Genomic DNA, 13027 nt, shown 5'->3' with positions numbered 1-13027 from the left:
GCACCTCTGGACAGCAGCTGCTGAGGGAGGCTGCGCGTGGCTCCAGCTGCAGCTGAGATTCCTGCAAGCGTTAGCAACTGAGGCGGCGGCAGGCTGGTCGAGCCTCGCTCTGGCCCCAGCGCAGGCCTGGCCGCGGGTCAGGCTGCCCACGGGCTCGCTCCTCGCAGAAGCGCGGGCTACCGGGCCCGGCTAGGAGGGGGGGACGCTGACGGGGTGCTCCCGAGGTCCCGGAAGGCTCAACCGGCGGCCCTGCTTTCCTGGGCAGAGGCTGCCGCGGGCCTGGATTCTTCCTCGGTTCACGCACACTGGAAGGAAGCAAAAGAAGGCGGCGCGCATCTGCAGAAGGGAGCCCGTGTGTGTTGTGTGAACGGGAAAGGACGACCTTCCCTCCCGGCAGGCGGTGACTCGGCTTGGGGTCGATAAGCCGCAGCGGCGCTGACCCCCCCGCCCCCCGCCTAGTGTGCTCGACCAGCAGCTGCTCGCAAGACTGGAGCGGGACCGGAGCAGCCGGGGTTGGGGGGGGGGTCAGAGAAGGGGCGCGCCTCCAGCCGCGGCTCCCGCCAGGCTCCCTCCGAGCCCCCGGCCCCTCCAGCGGCATCCCCAGGCCAGCGGCCTCGCCTCGCGAGCTGCTCTAGAGCTCTCTGCGATGCGCGCGGCGGCCCTGCAGGTCCACCCGGGGGCGAATTCCTTTGGGTCCCGAGGCTGGCCGCGAGCAAGGGCGCGCTGGCCGCTGCGCGCGAGAGCTGCAAACCCGGCCGGCCCGACCCGCCCCCGCGCGCCGCCCAACCGAGGACCTTTTCGCCCGTAAAAAGACCAGACGCCTCTATTCCCTCTTCGGTCCCCGGCGCAGGATTTTCCACGGACAGGCAGAGAGCCCCCCCCGACCTCCCTCCGCACCATCCCGGCCGCCTTTGCTCAGCGCTCCTTCGCCTTTCGCCCCTCCTTCCTCCCGTCCCTTTCTGACCCCGAGGCTCTGGAGCCCTAAGGCGCCACTCCTCCGGGGCCTGGCGAGAAGAGATGCTGCCCTTGACACCCGCCCTCGTGGACGGGGGACTCCCAAGGTCTGGCTCGGGGCGGAGCTGCTTCTCGGCCGCAAAGCCGAAGGGGCGATCCTTGCTCGCGCCGCATCCCCCGCCCACAGCTGCTCCTCCTTTACGCGGGGGGGGGGGCGGAGAGCCGCCGCGGGCTTGCGGGAGCTGGCAGGGCCGCCCGGGAGTCTCCCTCCCGCAGCCGTCGCCGAAAGGAGCGGGGAGCGGCAGGGGAAGATCGGGGAGTCCCCGCAGGGAGAGCCGGAAAAAACTCAAATCCGGGAGACGCGCGTGGGACCCCTCCCCCGCCTGCATTTCAGGAAAGCGCGAGCGCCGCCGCCGCCCCCGCGCCGCCCGGGGAAGCCCCGCTCGCGAGGAACCCTGCCGGCAGCCGCGTGACTCGCCTCCCGCCCGGATTCGCCCACCCCGCGCCTCTGCAGAGACGATGCCCTGTTGCCATGGCAACAAGGCCGACCTGGACCACCGCTCCTTCCTCCCCGAAGCCTCAAGCCAGGCTCCCGATCACTCCCACGCTCCCCACAACAGCGAGGGAGGATGGAATTCCCACCCCCGCCCCCGCCAAGCCAGCAGGAGAGGCTGGGGAGAACCCCCTGCCTATCCCCAAGGCTCCCGGCCCCCACGCCCTTTCCCCGACCTCAGGGTTAGACTTGACCGCAGCCCTTCGCCCCCAGGGTCAGAGGCAGCCCAGGAAGGTGGGCTGGGGACCCCGCCTTGCAGGCTGCCTTTTGCTTCTCCCTTCCACCTCTGGCACAGCAAGCCCCTCCAGCCCGCAAGAGTCGGACCTCCAGGGGGCGGGTGACTGCGGCACAGGTGGGGGGAGAAGGGAGGGGGAGGGGAGGGACTCCCCAGAGGGAAGAGCAAACCATCAGGGAGCTGCGGGGGGAGGGGTGTGCACCAAGGCACCCAGCACCCGTTCCCAGCGCCGAAGGCCGGATGGCGGCCCAGCTGGAAACAGGCGGGCTGGCCCTGAAGCGACCTTCCAGCTGCCGGGGCCACCCCTCCCCCCAACACTGAAGGACCCAGCTGAACCGCGGCACCCGTGCAAGCCCCAAACCAGCCACCTGAGGAAGGCTGCTGCTGGGCGAGGGCGGCAGTCTCCTGGGTGCCACCTCCACCTTCCAGCAGCAGCAGCACTTTGACTGCTCTCCCTCGTTAAACGTCTGAGCGCGAGGCAGGCACCGCGTCCCCTTTCTGAGCTTTTCTCCCCCACCCTTCTGGCACCGCAGGGTTTTGTTGCGGGGGGGGGGACTGAGGTAGTCTTAGGTCAGGCCCGGGGAGAACCTGCCACCTGCACTTCCTGCAACAAGCCTGGGGGCCATGGAGGGAGCAGAGCAACCGGGTGGGCCCAGTGGAAAAACCAGCTTGGAAATTCCCACCCCGCTGGGCGAAAGAGCAGCGGAAGAAAGAGGAGGCCGCAATTCACACTTTATTCCCTTGGGAGGTGGGTTCATAGGTGGGGCTGAGGTATTTGTCCATGTTTTAAAAGTCCAGAGGTTCCCTGAACCAAGGGAACTGGCAGGGCAGGAGGGCGGCTGGCAGAGCCCATCCCCTCCCGCAGGTCATCTCTTGGAGGGCCAGCGAGGGGACCGATCCGCAGCTCACAACCTGCCGAATGCCTCTGCTAGACTGGCCAGACCCGCTGTGGTCATGCACGCATGTGCACGTGTGCGTGCGCACGTGCACGCGTGGAGACTGTTTTGATGACGGCACAGAAACCTCCACTGCGGAAAAGGCTGACCCGCAGGCATTTTGGAGGGGTGGCTGCGAAGAGCACGCTGGAAGGGAGCCATGCAGCTGCTCTCCGTTCTTTCCGCCCCCTCCCAACCCAGCTCGCCCCCCCCCGCCCTGGGTTTAAAAAACCGGCTACAAAAATCCCTCTGTGACCAAGAGGGCAAAGGTGACTGGGAGGAGAGCTGCTGAGCATGGCCTTGCTTGGGGAGGGGCAAGGGCGGGGGCCAGGAGCAGCCAGAGGCCACGCTCTCCGAGGGCTGGGGTGCAAAGCCGAGCCAGAGGAAGGCTCAAGGGAGCCAGAGGAGGCGGCACGGGTGGCCCAAGCCCAGAGCTCTGCCCAGGACCGGCTCAAAACTGGCACCGACCCAGCTGGGAAGCAGCCAGGACCCCGGGGAGCCCCTCCCACTCCCTCTGGGGCAGGTCTTGCCACTGTGCAGGGAAAGTCCTGGTGACAAGATGGGCCACGTCCCTGCGCAGCTGCAGAGGGTGCAGGCAGAGAGCGAGGCAGGGAGAACCCCGGGGGTCCCACTGGGGGGTCCCCAAGGCCAGCAGACTCCAGAAGAGGCAAGGGCCTTCTGCTCCCCCTCCCCCGCCTGGTCTCTTGCTCCAGGGTGAGAGGCCCTTTTGGGGGAGAAAGGGGCAGGAGGGAGGCAGAGGGGCAGAAGCCCAAGAGAAGCCAAAGCGAGTGGCGGAGCATGGCCACCTCAAGAACAGAAACTGCACCCCCGCGACTGAGGACGGAGTTCCCGTCGAGCACCAGCTTTGTTCTCTCCAGGACTCCCATGGGGGTGTGAAGAAGCCTTGCACCCAAGGCAACAGGGCCTGCGGCCTTCGCGGGGGGGGGGGGGGAGACTGTGCCGCGGCTGCATCCCCTTCAAATGGGGGGCTGGAGGATTCTCAACCAGCGGAGGACTCCTCACAGGACAGGGCAACCAGTGGGGTCCCCCGGGGAGCCAGATTGGGCTGGAGAGCCAGGCAGCCTTGCGGACTCTGCCTTTTACCTCGAGAACCCAGGTAGAGATTTCAGGGCAGGGAGTGGGGGGCGCAAGCCCTCGCAGGACTGGGGGACCAGCATGCTGCCCCCCCCAGCTCCTGGGATGTGGACGACCTCCCCTCACCACCATTTCGTGACAAATCAGACACCGACCTGCTGGCGCAGCTCAGCTTCTCTTCTGAAGGCAGCAAGGCTGATCAAGGAGATCCCATTCAACTCCAGGAAATGGGGGAAGATGTGCGGGGGGAGGGGAAGATCTCTGGGGACTATTTCTGCCACCCTGCCCCAGTCCCAAGGGAAGAAGTCCTAATTCAAGATGAAAAAGCCTCCAGCGTCTCCAGAGCAAAGGGGAGAGAGGGAAGAGGAAATGGAGGGGCCATTTCCCAGTCCTGGAACGCAGCCGGCCAGCGTCCTTGTGCTGGCACCTGCTCGCCTGCGTGGGAACCCTGGTGCCTACTCGGGGGGGCTGGGGGAGAAGCCTCCGGTCTCATTTCTGGCTGTTATAAGCTGCATGCCTCTGGTTCATGGGGTTCTCGGGAGACTTCATCCACTCCTTCTTCAGCAGCTGCTTCAGCTGGGAGAGACGCATATTGGGGTTCTCCTGCTTCAGGCGGGGAAGGTTCACCTCTTCGAAAGCAGAGAAGGCTGCCTTCATCCTGCGCTCGGGGTGCCGGTCCAGGTCCTCGGCCACGCTGCGGGGAAACGGGCAGCAGGATAAGGGGGGGCGGTGGTGCCGACCCTTCCGGGAGCCCAGCCCCTTCCCAACATGGCTTCTTCAAGGAGGCAGCTTTGCCCAAATGCGACAGTCTCCGATTCTCCAGCACTGCCTTCTCACCCCCCTCCTTTGCAGCACCCCCAGGCCCGGGCCCCTCTCTCACTCAGCAGAGGAACCTGAAGGCCACCCTGAAGGCCACCTGCCCGGGGTGGATGCATCGGCACGTTGGCACTTTGGCCTGGATGCCAGTCCCCAGCAACTCTCACAACAGCACGTCCGGGGTAGGATACTCCCAAACCGCCAGGGGACTCCCACCTGCTGCTGTGCGGACTACCAGCAGGGATCCCAGCCCTGCTAAGGGTCCCCACAGGCATCCCACTCTCTGAGGAGCAGCGCTGCCCCCCAGCCTTGGGTCCTTTTCATCCTTAGCAGAGGGGAGATGGAGCTGCAGCCCCTCCCCTAAGAGCAGAGCTTAAGGCCCTCCAGGGGTACTGGGCTGGGAGCAAACAGGTCTGCTCGTTCTGCTGGGGCCAAGCCTTCCCCCCTTGCAGTAATGCCCCCAAAGGCAACATGCATCAATGCCCTGCTGCAACATGGCCCCAGGTGCCTTGTGTCCCCTTTCCAAGGCAGCAAGGGGGGAGAGAAGGGATCCTTCCGAGGCAAAGCCCTGCCCAGCCTTCTCCCCCTCCTTCTCCAGCTGGGCCATGCTCGCCACAGCCACAGCCACAGCCACAGCCACAGCCACAGCCGACTTCTGACCTGTGAAGGGACCCAGCCCCTGCCACGCTGGCCTGCTGCCGGCTCCCTGTGGCCCTCCGCACACCAACACGTGAGAGAAGTGCTCGTGCCCCGCCCACAGGCCCACGCGGAGGGGTCACCCTATCCCCACCTGAGCACTGCAATTGCGTCTTCGATGGTTCGGGCCTCGACCATGCCTTCCTCCAGGATCCGACGGTTGATGTTCTCCTCCAAGGGCGTCTCAAGGTGACTCTTCGGCTTCTCTGCTGAGGAACAAGCGGCAGAGCTGAACGGAAGGCCCGCCACTTACGCCTGCTTCCCGGGGAGGGTGAGGAGAGAGGTAGGCCGCCTCTGAGCAGCAAAGATCTCCCTTGAATCGGGTGGCTGACCTCACAGCCACGGGGACCCTTGCCATTTTCTGGGACACTTCAAGTTCTGCGTCCAGCCTTCAGGCCCTCCTGCTGGTCTCCCATCCTTATCCCACCCAGCCCGAGCCACTCCCTTTTGGGCCCAGCCACCTCCCCCCCACAATGGCTTTTGGGGAGCTCTGAGCTGCCCCAAGGCCGCAGCTGCACTCACCGGTGTCTCCGTTCTCCTTCAGCTCCTTCCGAAGGGCCTCATCAATCTGAGCCCGGGTGACCTTCCCGGAGCCAAGTGGCTTGGGCGCCTTGCCCTTCAGCTTGGAATCCTCCTCCTCCAGCAACCGCTGGAGCTCCTTCTTGCGCTCAAGCTGCTCCAGGCGACGCTTCTCCCGCTCCTCCTGCAGGACAGAGATGGGGGGAGCCTCTTGTGAGATCACAGCCCCCAGAAAAGGCTGCTGAGATTCAAGGGCGCCACAAGGGAGGTAAATGCTTTGGGCCACAGCTCCCATCTTGGCCCTCAATGGAGATGGGAAGATGCTGGGGCATGTAGTCCAGCAGCTATGGAGGTTGGGGAGGCTGTCCTGCCTACACAGCAAGGCAAGAACAATCCACTGGCAGCTGAAGACCCGGCTCACGGTCTAAGACATCGCCCCACCACAGCGACTGCCCCAAGCCCCCACACCCTGAAGAGACACAGCAACCAGACTCCATGGCTCCCTCCTCCCGCAAGAGAGACAAAACTGCTACAAGTGCCACACGGTGCAAAGGCCGCCCCCCAATCCGCAGTGGCCTTGAGGCTGGAGGGCACTGGACTGGTGGCCTGCTTCTCTGGAGCACCTGGCTCCTGCGGTGCTGCGGAAGATTTGCAAGATTCTGTCGTTGAAGATGACAATCTCAGAGTAGTTTTAGCCTTCCTACGGAGTTATTGCCTGGCCTGGTCAACCTGGTGGGGCTGACATCCATCTTTCAAGTCTGATTGTGCTGTACCTCCCCCTCCTCTGAATTAGGGAAGTGTCTATCTGAGCCGCTTACGAGCACTACAGATAGTCCTCACTTAACAACCACAATTGGGACCAGAATTTAAGTCGCTAAGCAATGTGGTCATTAAGCAAATTATCACGTGACCACTTTGCTTAGTGACCACAGTCCCGGCACTCCTGGCTGCCATCCTTAAGCGAGAATCACGGGTCATTAAGCAGGCAGAGTCCCGGGTAAGGACCGCAGGGGTGGCTCAGGGGGGTGGGGGAGGCCCTGGGAGGCCCGGCACAGGCCAAGCACAAGTTGGGGGGGGTGCTGCAGTGTGGCGCAAAGCTGCAGCCACCCCTGGAAGCCTCAGCTGCCTCAGCCTGGCTCAGCAACACTTGTGACTGCAGGTGTGCTGCAAGTCCCCCCCCCATCTCCCCCCAAGTATGCCCTTTTGGCCTCCCTGCACAGCGACACTTGTTGGCGGCAGTGCCAAGGCTGGGGCTGAAGTTGAGGCCTGAGGCCTTCAGTAGTCTCAGCCAGCTGCCACCACCCCCAGGTCTCAACTTCAGCCCCAGTGCTGCTGCTGCTGCCAGTGAGAAATGCCACCTCAAGCCCCACACCGCTGGCACTGTTCCCCAAGCCATGCCTCTCATTCCTTCCATTCTCGTGAGACCTGGAAAAGACCAGATGATTTCTGAAGGATCGCAAGAATGGGACGCGGGCTTGCAGAAGTTATGGGACGCTCTGGGAAGGAACGGGACAGGGTGCCAGCTTTACGGAAGGAAGGAGAGGCGCGGCTTGGGGAACAGTGTGAGGCAGTGTTGTGGCTGTACTTTGTGGCATCCTACATGAGACCCTGTTCCAGTCTAATGAGAAAGCACTGACGAGCATTCTTTGAGAATGATTTTTGAGTCAGCTATATATTGTCATGCCATCCAGCCCATATTTAACAAGCTTCCTAATCAGAATGTCATCTGGTGATTTTGGCAAAAGCTTTGCTGAAATTAATATACGTTACATCTACTGCATTCTCCAAATCTACTAAGGAAGTCACCCAATCAAAAGATTAGGCCAGTTCTTAACAAATCCATGCTGATTCCTACTATTAATGAAGGGGCTACCAGACATCTTATCTGCCTTAGAATCTTCCCAAATATTACTGTCAGACTGTCTTGGCTTGATTGGTTTGTAGTTCCCCAGATCTTCCTTTTCTGACAAGAACATTTGCTCTCCTCTGGCACAGGTTTCCTCAAGATAATACTGAAAGGTTTTGCCAGATCAGCAGCAAGTTCCCTCAATATCCTAGGATGCAGTCAACTGATGCTGGGAATTCAAATTCATTCAAAGAAAACAGGCATTCCCCAACCTTCTTTCTCTCAATCACAAGCTTCAATCCTGCCCCTTGTTTCTGCTTTCAACAACTTCCTGGTGGGACAAGCATCCTCTGAAGGGAGCAGACTGAGCCAAAACAGGTGCTGAGTAGGTCTACATTTCTTTGTCACCTGTTAGCAGTTGCTGTCTTCACTGAGCAGCTGATATTCTGATTCTTTTCTGGTCCTCTTATTCTGAACCGGTCGGAAGAAACTCTTTTGTGGTTCTCAGCCTTCCTGTTCTACCGTTGCTCGTTCTGACTGCTCCCCTTTCTGATCCAGGAAAATTTGGTATCTTCATCCTTGGCGCCCTCTCTCATTATCTCTTTATATGTCCTTTTTATTTTCAAGTCCTCACTCAACTTTTTGAGCTGGCATTTCATCCCAAGGAGGATGAAATGGAAAACTACGTTTGAAGCAGGCCATTAAATTTTTTTGCGATACACAGTCAAATCAAATCTCTGTTATGGTCACAGACCAGCATAGTGATGCACAAGGTTTCTAGTTCGTTTTTAAATGCATTACTTGTATCGCTTCTTTCTAAAATTGTTTCCAAGTTTTAAATTGTAAGCCACCTTGGTGGCCTTTTCCAAAAACCCTTAATAAATAAAAAAGAAATGAAAAGTGAAGAAGCTGCTCACGGTGGGCCGCACCACTGGTCCATCCAGCAAGAACCCTCTTCAATATTTTCCGAGCCCTACCTGGGGATGCAGCTGCTACAGCCTGAACTCTAGAGCTGCTGCCTGAAACACAGGTCCTCCACATCAGAGCCTGTGGCCCTTGACTCAAGCGTCAACTCTGCCCACAGAGATTCCTGAATTTCCACATTCCGCAAACATGATTCAACTCAGACATGCTGCAAGGATTTTAGTAAGGATGTTCACAAAATCCCAGGATATTTCTCCATTAAATCATCCCATTCCTGCACCTGTAACAGGATATGTGAAATCGCGAGGAACAGCGGCTTGGGTTTTCTTAGGTTTTCCAACCACTGGCAGCCACGTTTTCTCTTTCAACGTCCTGCACTGCTCTCCTCCGTAGCCCCTCCCTCCTGACTCAGCGGCGGTACCTTTCTCTGCTCCTTCCGCATGACGTGCTTGTCTTCATCCTTCCAGAAGGCATCCTCCAGTTCCTTCTGCCGCTTGGCATCAGCCGCTGCCTTGGCCTCAGCCTTCCTCGCACGGGCAGCGGCCGACTTGGTGTTTTCCCCTTGGAATTTCTTGGGCATCCCGCAGGGTGCTCACACAGTCAGAGAGAAACAAACAAGTTAAACGTGCTGCCTTGGAAGTGATGAGTAACAGCTCCCATCATCCCGAGCCAGCATGGCCAATATGCTAGAGGGCCGGACTTGGGGTTCTTGGATTTTTTTCATTTGCTTGTTTAAGCTTGAAAAACATCATCCAAATATCAATTTCAGTGTATTTTAACTTACATCAAACTATGTGGCATAAATTTACATACCTACAAATGCAATTTGTAAAATCTTCAATCTATCAGGACCCTGGAAGCAGGCTCCCCACCCTATTGTTTAGGAGGGCCGCAAAGACCGGGCTCTTTGGCAAGGGACAGCTTCGTTTCCATCCAGTCTGTTGCCCTTGGCGTCTTTTACCTCTTTCTTTTTAATTATATTGCATTTTCCTTGTTTTGACCGTTGTGAGCCACCCAGAGTTGTTGGGGGTCGGGTGGCCTGTGAGTTTGATAAATAAATACATTCACTCAGGAACCGCCATGTTCAGGTCTATGAAGGGACGGCCAAGAATCCTTTTCCCGTGGAATCCAGGGCCAGAAATATCAGGCACAAGTTGCCACTGCCTAAAGCTCACGAACCTATAAGGTAAAACCTCCCGACTGCCAGATGAGCATAAAAGCGGAGTCTCTCTAGGGAGGTCGTGGGGATGCGGCTGAAGGGTTCTGAGCAGTCTAGACCGGTTTCTCCACCTCAAAGGGGGGGACTTCAACTCCCAGAATTCCCCAGCCAGCAGGGGCTGGCTGGCTGGGGAATTCTGGGAGTTGTAGTCCCCCCGAAAGTCGCTGAGGCGCAGAACGCCGCGCAGACGCACTGGGATGGGGTCCAGGCCACACCCCGAGGCCTCCCCTCGGTTCCCCGACCTCACGCTCCTCCCACCGCGCCCCAGGCCTTGAGACCCCGCCCCAGCCCGCCCTCTGGGCTCCGCAGGGGTCGGGGCGACCCCGAAGGACCCTCCGGCCGCGCGCAGCTTCTCGTTACCGGGCCCGCTTCACGCGGCGGGGCAGCTTCTTTCGCGCCGGCGGGGAGAGGCTGCGCCGCCCCTGCGCGCCCCTGCGCTCCCCTGCGCCGCGCGGCCCGGGACGGGGACGACCCCGCCGCAGCCCCTACCTGCCGCCGCCGGGGTCGCAGCCTTTGGCCGTCACAGGCGGCGCACCCCGCCCCTCAGGGCGGAAGGGGCGGGCGGCTTCCGCCCCTCCGAGAGGGTTCCGCCGCCATTTTTCCTGAGGGCGGTAGCTATCTGGGTTCGGGGCAAAAGACCACGCCTGGGCACCGTCCTGTCTGTCTCGAGCCTTCCTGCTTCCCCGGGCCCGCTCCGCGCGGATAGAAGGGAGGACCAAACGGGCCCCCCGCCTCCCGCCTGGGAAGGACTTTTCGGCGTTGCCCCGTGTAAAGATGGAATCTGCGGCGACAGGAGCGAGAGGAACAAAAGGGCTGCCCACAACTAAGATGGCCGCCGGTGGGGGGCCTTCCTGGGGATCCGACCGACGACGCTTTCCTTGCGCTTGCGCATGTCTCGCTGCGAACTCTTCCTAGTCCTTTACCTATCTATGGGCGAACCCAAGCGGATGACGTATTGCTCTTCCGCCTGGCCGCCAATCCTCTTTGCCGCAGGAGGACCCGTTGTCCTGGTAACGGCTTTGTTGCCCGCTCGGCAAATCCACCGATGGTTGTAAGGGCAACAACCTCTACAAAGATGGCAGCTTTGGCTTCAAAGCCCGCAAGACCTGCAGAATCCGAGGAGCCGCCATGAGCTGACTGGACTGGTCTGGGCCGGGATGGGATGGGAGACCACCGGGAGATCCCAGGGGCCAACATTTTCCGTTTTCCAATAAGGGCCACCTGCCTTTGCAGATTGGAGAGGGAAAAAGCCAAGATAGGCCTCTTCTCCGATTTTCTTGCTCATCCATATCCATCTGCCCTTGCCCCACGCCAGAAAGAGACAGGCAGGCTGGAGGGCTCAGCTTTTAGGGGTTAGGTGCCCCCAACAATTCATCTGTGGATATTCTGCTCCGAGAACTGGCTTGAGGAACTCCGAGAAACCAGAGGCAGGATCTGCCCCATGTGATCTGGAGAGTCACCAAACGGCCGAGACCCCCAAGGAGCAGAAACGCCTGTTTGCCAGAAAGCAACGGCCTGAAGACGCACCTGCAAAACTGTAATTTATTGCCCTTCCTCCTGGCTCTTCTGTGGGAGCTCAAGGCCGGGAACCTACGAGACTCCCTTCGTGTTATCCCCACACAACGACGACCCTGTGAAGTAGGAAGGGCTGCAGGAGAAACTGCGGCTGGCTCAAAGCCACCCTGTTAAAATAATGCTCCTATTTTATAACCTGACTTTATCACAAATAAACTCAAAGCTCCTTCCTATTAAAATCAGGAAAATCAGTGACGTAGCAAAGAAATGCAAGAAGTATGACAAAAGGGACAGAACTTCCCATAAAGAAAAATATAACGCAAAGAATAGGATTGTTAGATAAGAAGAGGCTGGGGGGTGACAATCACAGGTCAATGAACCGTTTGCTCATTGGGGGGGAATGAGTGGGGGGACATGGAGGATGAGCTTTTGTGCTGCTGCTGCTGCCGCTGCCGCTGGTCAACCGGAAGACGGGCAAGACTGGCTGGCGGGTCCCCTGCATTCCCAGACTGGCAGGCGGAAAGCTGGGACCCTGCAAATGTTTGGGCTTTATAGCTGTCATCTGAAGGCAGCTGCCAGACGTTACTTTAAAAATCACAATTTTTCATCTTCCGTGAACTAGGAGGTTTCCTCTAAAAGTACTTCTGGCAAGTTTGCTCGTGGCAGCTCCCCCCCCCGCCTGGTTTTGGGGGATATTTCTAACTGGCGTGCATCCGTCCCCTGGAGAGTGTCTGCCCGGGGGGAGCCATGGGGTTTTACAGCCAGATCTCTGAATGGAAGCAGGAAGGTTAAGAGATTCCAGGGCAACCCTGAGATAAGTCTGGAGGACTGCAGCAGCCAAGCCGCACTGAAGCAGCCCCTCGACAGGCGGTCAGTGGTCCTGCAGAAGACCCCTCCGCCGCCAAGCAGGTGACACGAAGCACACAGGCCAGCCCATGGGTTCCACCGCCAAGCAGGTGGCCATAGCACACGGGCCAGTCCACCCCAGGCCCCACCTTCCCAGCCGAGGCGCTGCTTGGATCCTCGTGCAAACCTCCCCCGGCAGTCCAGTTCTCACCTCCTGGAGATGTCCACCCCCCTAGACTCTGCTCTTGGCTGCCCAGCTTCTGCCCAGCTTCCGACCCACACCACCCCTATTCCCCTCACCAGGGACATATCCCAGCACCTTTTCTGTGCACAGCAAATATCGAGGGGGGGACAGAGAAGAGAAACCCCAGGTGGCCATTCATCTCCCTTCTACAGGCCGGTAGGTGAAGGAGCAGCATTAGCTTGGCACAAGAGGGTGCAAACTCAAAGGGGAGTGGGCAACAGGGCCTGCCACAACTTGGAAGAAAGGCCTCCAAAGAAGAGGGCAGCGAGCCTCGTTGGCTAAAATCCAACCCTTGCTCACCAGGCGCCGGATTTCTGGCCAGCGACAGAGCCGCCTCGCCAAGGCTTCAGCCCCGCCGGGTTCACTCCTCTTCGCTCTGAGGGGAGCCATGCTCCGGGTGCCTCCCAAAGTCTCCCTCCCACAACCAACTGAAACGAAAACCACAGCGAGCTCCCTGGGACCGGAACAGACCCCAAGCGTCTCGCTGCCGAGCAAGGAAACCCCCAACCAGATTCCTCGAAGGAGGGAAGCCAGCATTGGCGATCCACGTGGGGACCGGTGCTTTTGAGCTTGCCCCTCAGTGGTCTTAACTCTGGGGGCAGCAGCAAGGTGGTCAAGTTGGCAGATGGT

General features: G+C 59.7%; 1 protein-coding gene across 4 annotated transcripts; it reads right to left on the bottom strand.

Moving 5' to 3' along the window:
* Window positions 1-2462: 2462 nt before the first annotated feature.
* Window positions 2463-10439, bottom strand: CCDC124 (coiled-coil domain containing 124). Of its 4 annotated transcripts, none has more exons than XM_088147377.1 (5): window positions 10282-10439; window positions 8995-9164; window positions 5807-5987; window positions 5379-5493; window positions 2463-4466 (listed from the first exon to the last, which is right to left on the bottom strand). In XM_088147377.1, exons 2-5 carry the CDS (start codon window positions 9151-9153, stop codon window positions 4262-4264), a joined length of 660 nt encoding a protein of 219 aa, XP_088003503.1. In that variant the 5' UTR covers window positions 9154-9164; window positions 10282-10439; the 3' UTR covers window positions 2463-4261. The 4 variants fall into 4 exon arrangements, with proteins under 4 accessions (XP_088003503.1, XP_007443911.1, XP_088003504.1 ...); XM_007443849.3 differs by having other exon boundaries at window positions 10153-10292; XM_088147378.1 differs by lacking the exon at window positions 10282-10439 and adding an exon at window positions 9387-10122.
* Window positions 10440-13027: the final 2588 nt, after the last annotated feature.

This window comes from Python bivittatus, unplaced genomic scaffold (genome assembly GCF_059951505.1).
Source record: "Python bivittatus isolate LINGU-HERP-01145 unplaced genomic scaffold, Pbiv_v1 ctg000500_np1212, whole genome shotgun sequence".
In the NCBI taxonomy this organism is placed as follows: Eukaryota; Metazoa; Chordata; class Lepidosauria; order Squamata; family Pythonidae; genus Python; species Python bivittatus.
The sequence above is the reverse complement of the archived record's forward strand: the minus strand, read 5'-3'. Positions and strand labels throughout refer to the sequence as shown.

Coding starts and splice junctions, on each gene's coding strand:
- CCDC124 (XM_088147377.1), bottom strand. CDS start 9,153: ATGCCCAAGAAATTCCAAGGGGAAAACACCAAGTCGGCCGCTGCCCGT. Junction 5,494..5,806: donor GAAGGAGAACGGAGACACCG/GTGAGTGCAGCT, acceptor CTTGTTCCTCAG/CAGAGAAGCCGAAGAGTCAC. Junction 4,467..5,378: donor GACGCAATTGCAGTGCTCAG/GTGGGGATAGGG, acceptor GTTTCCCCGCAG/CGTGGCCGAGGACCTGGACC.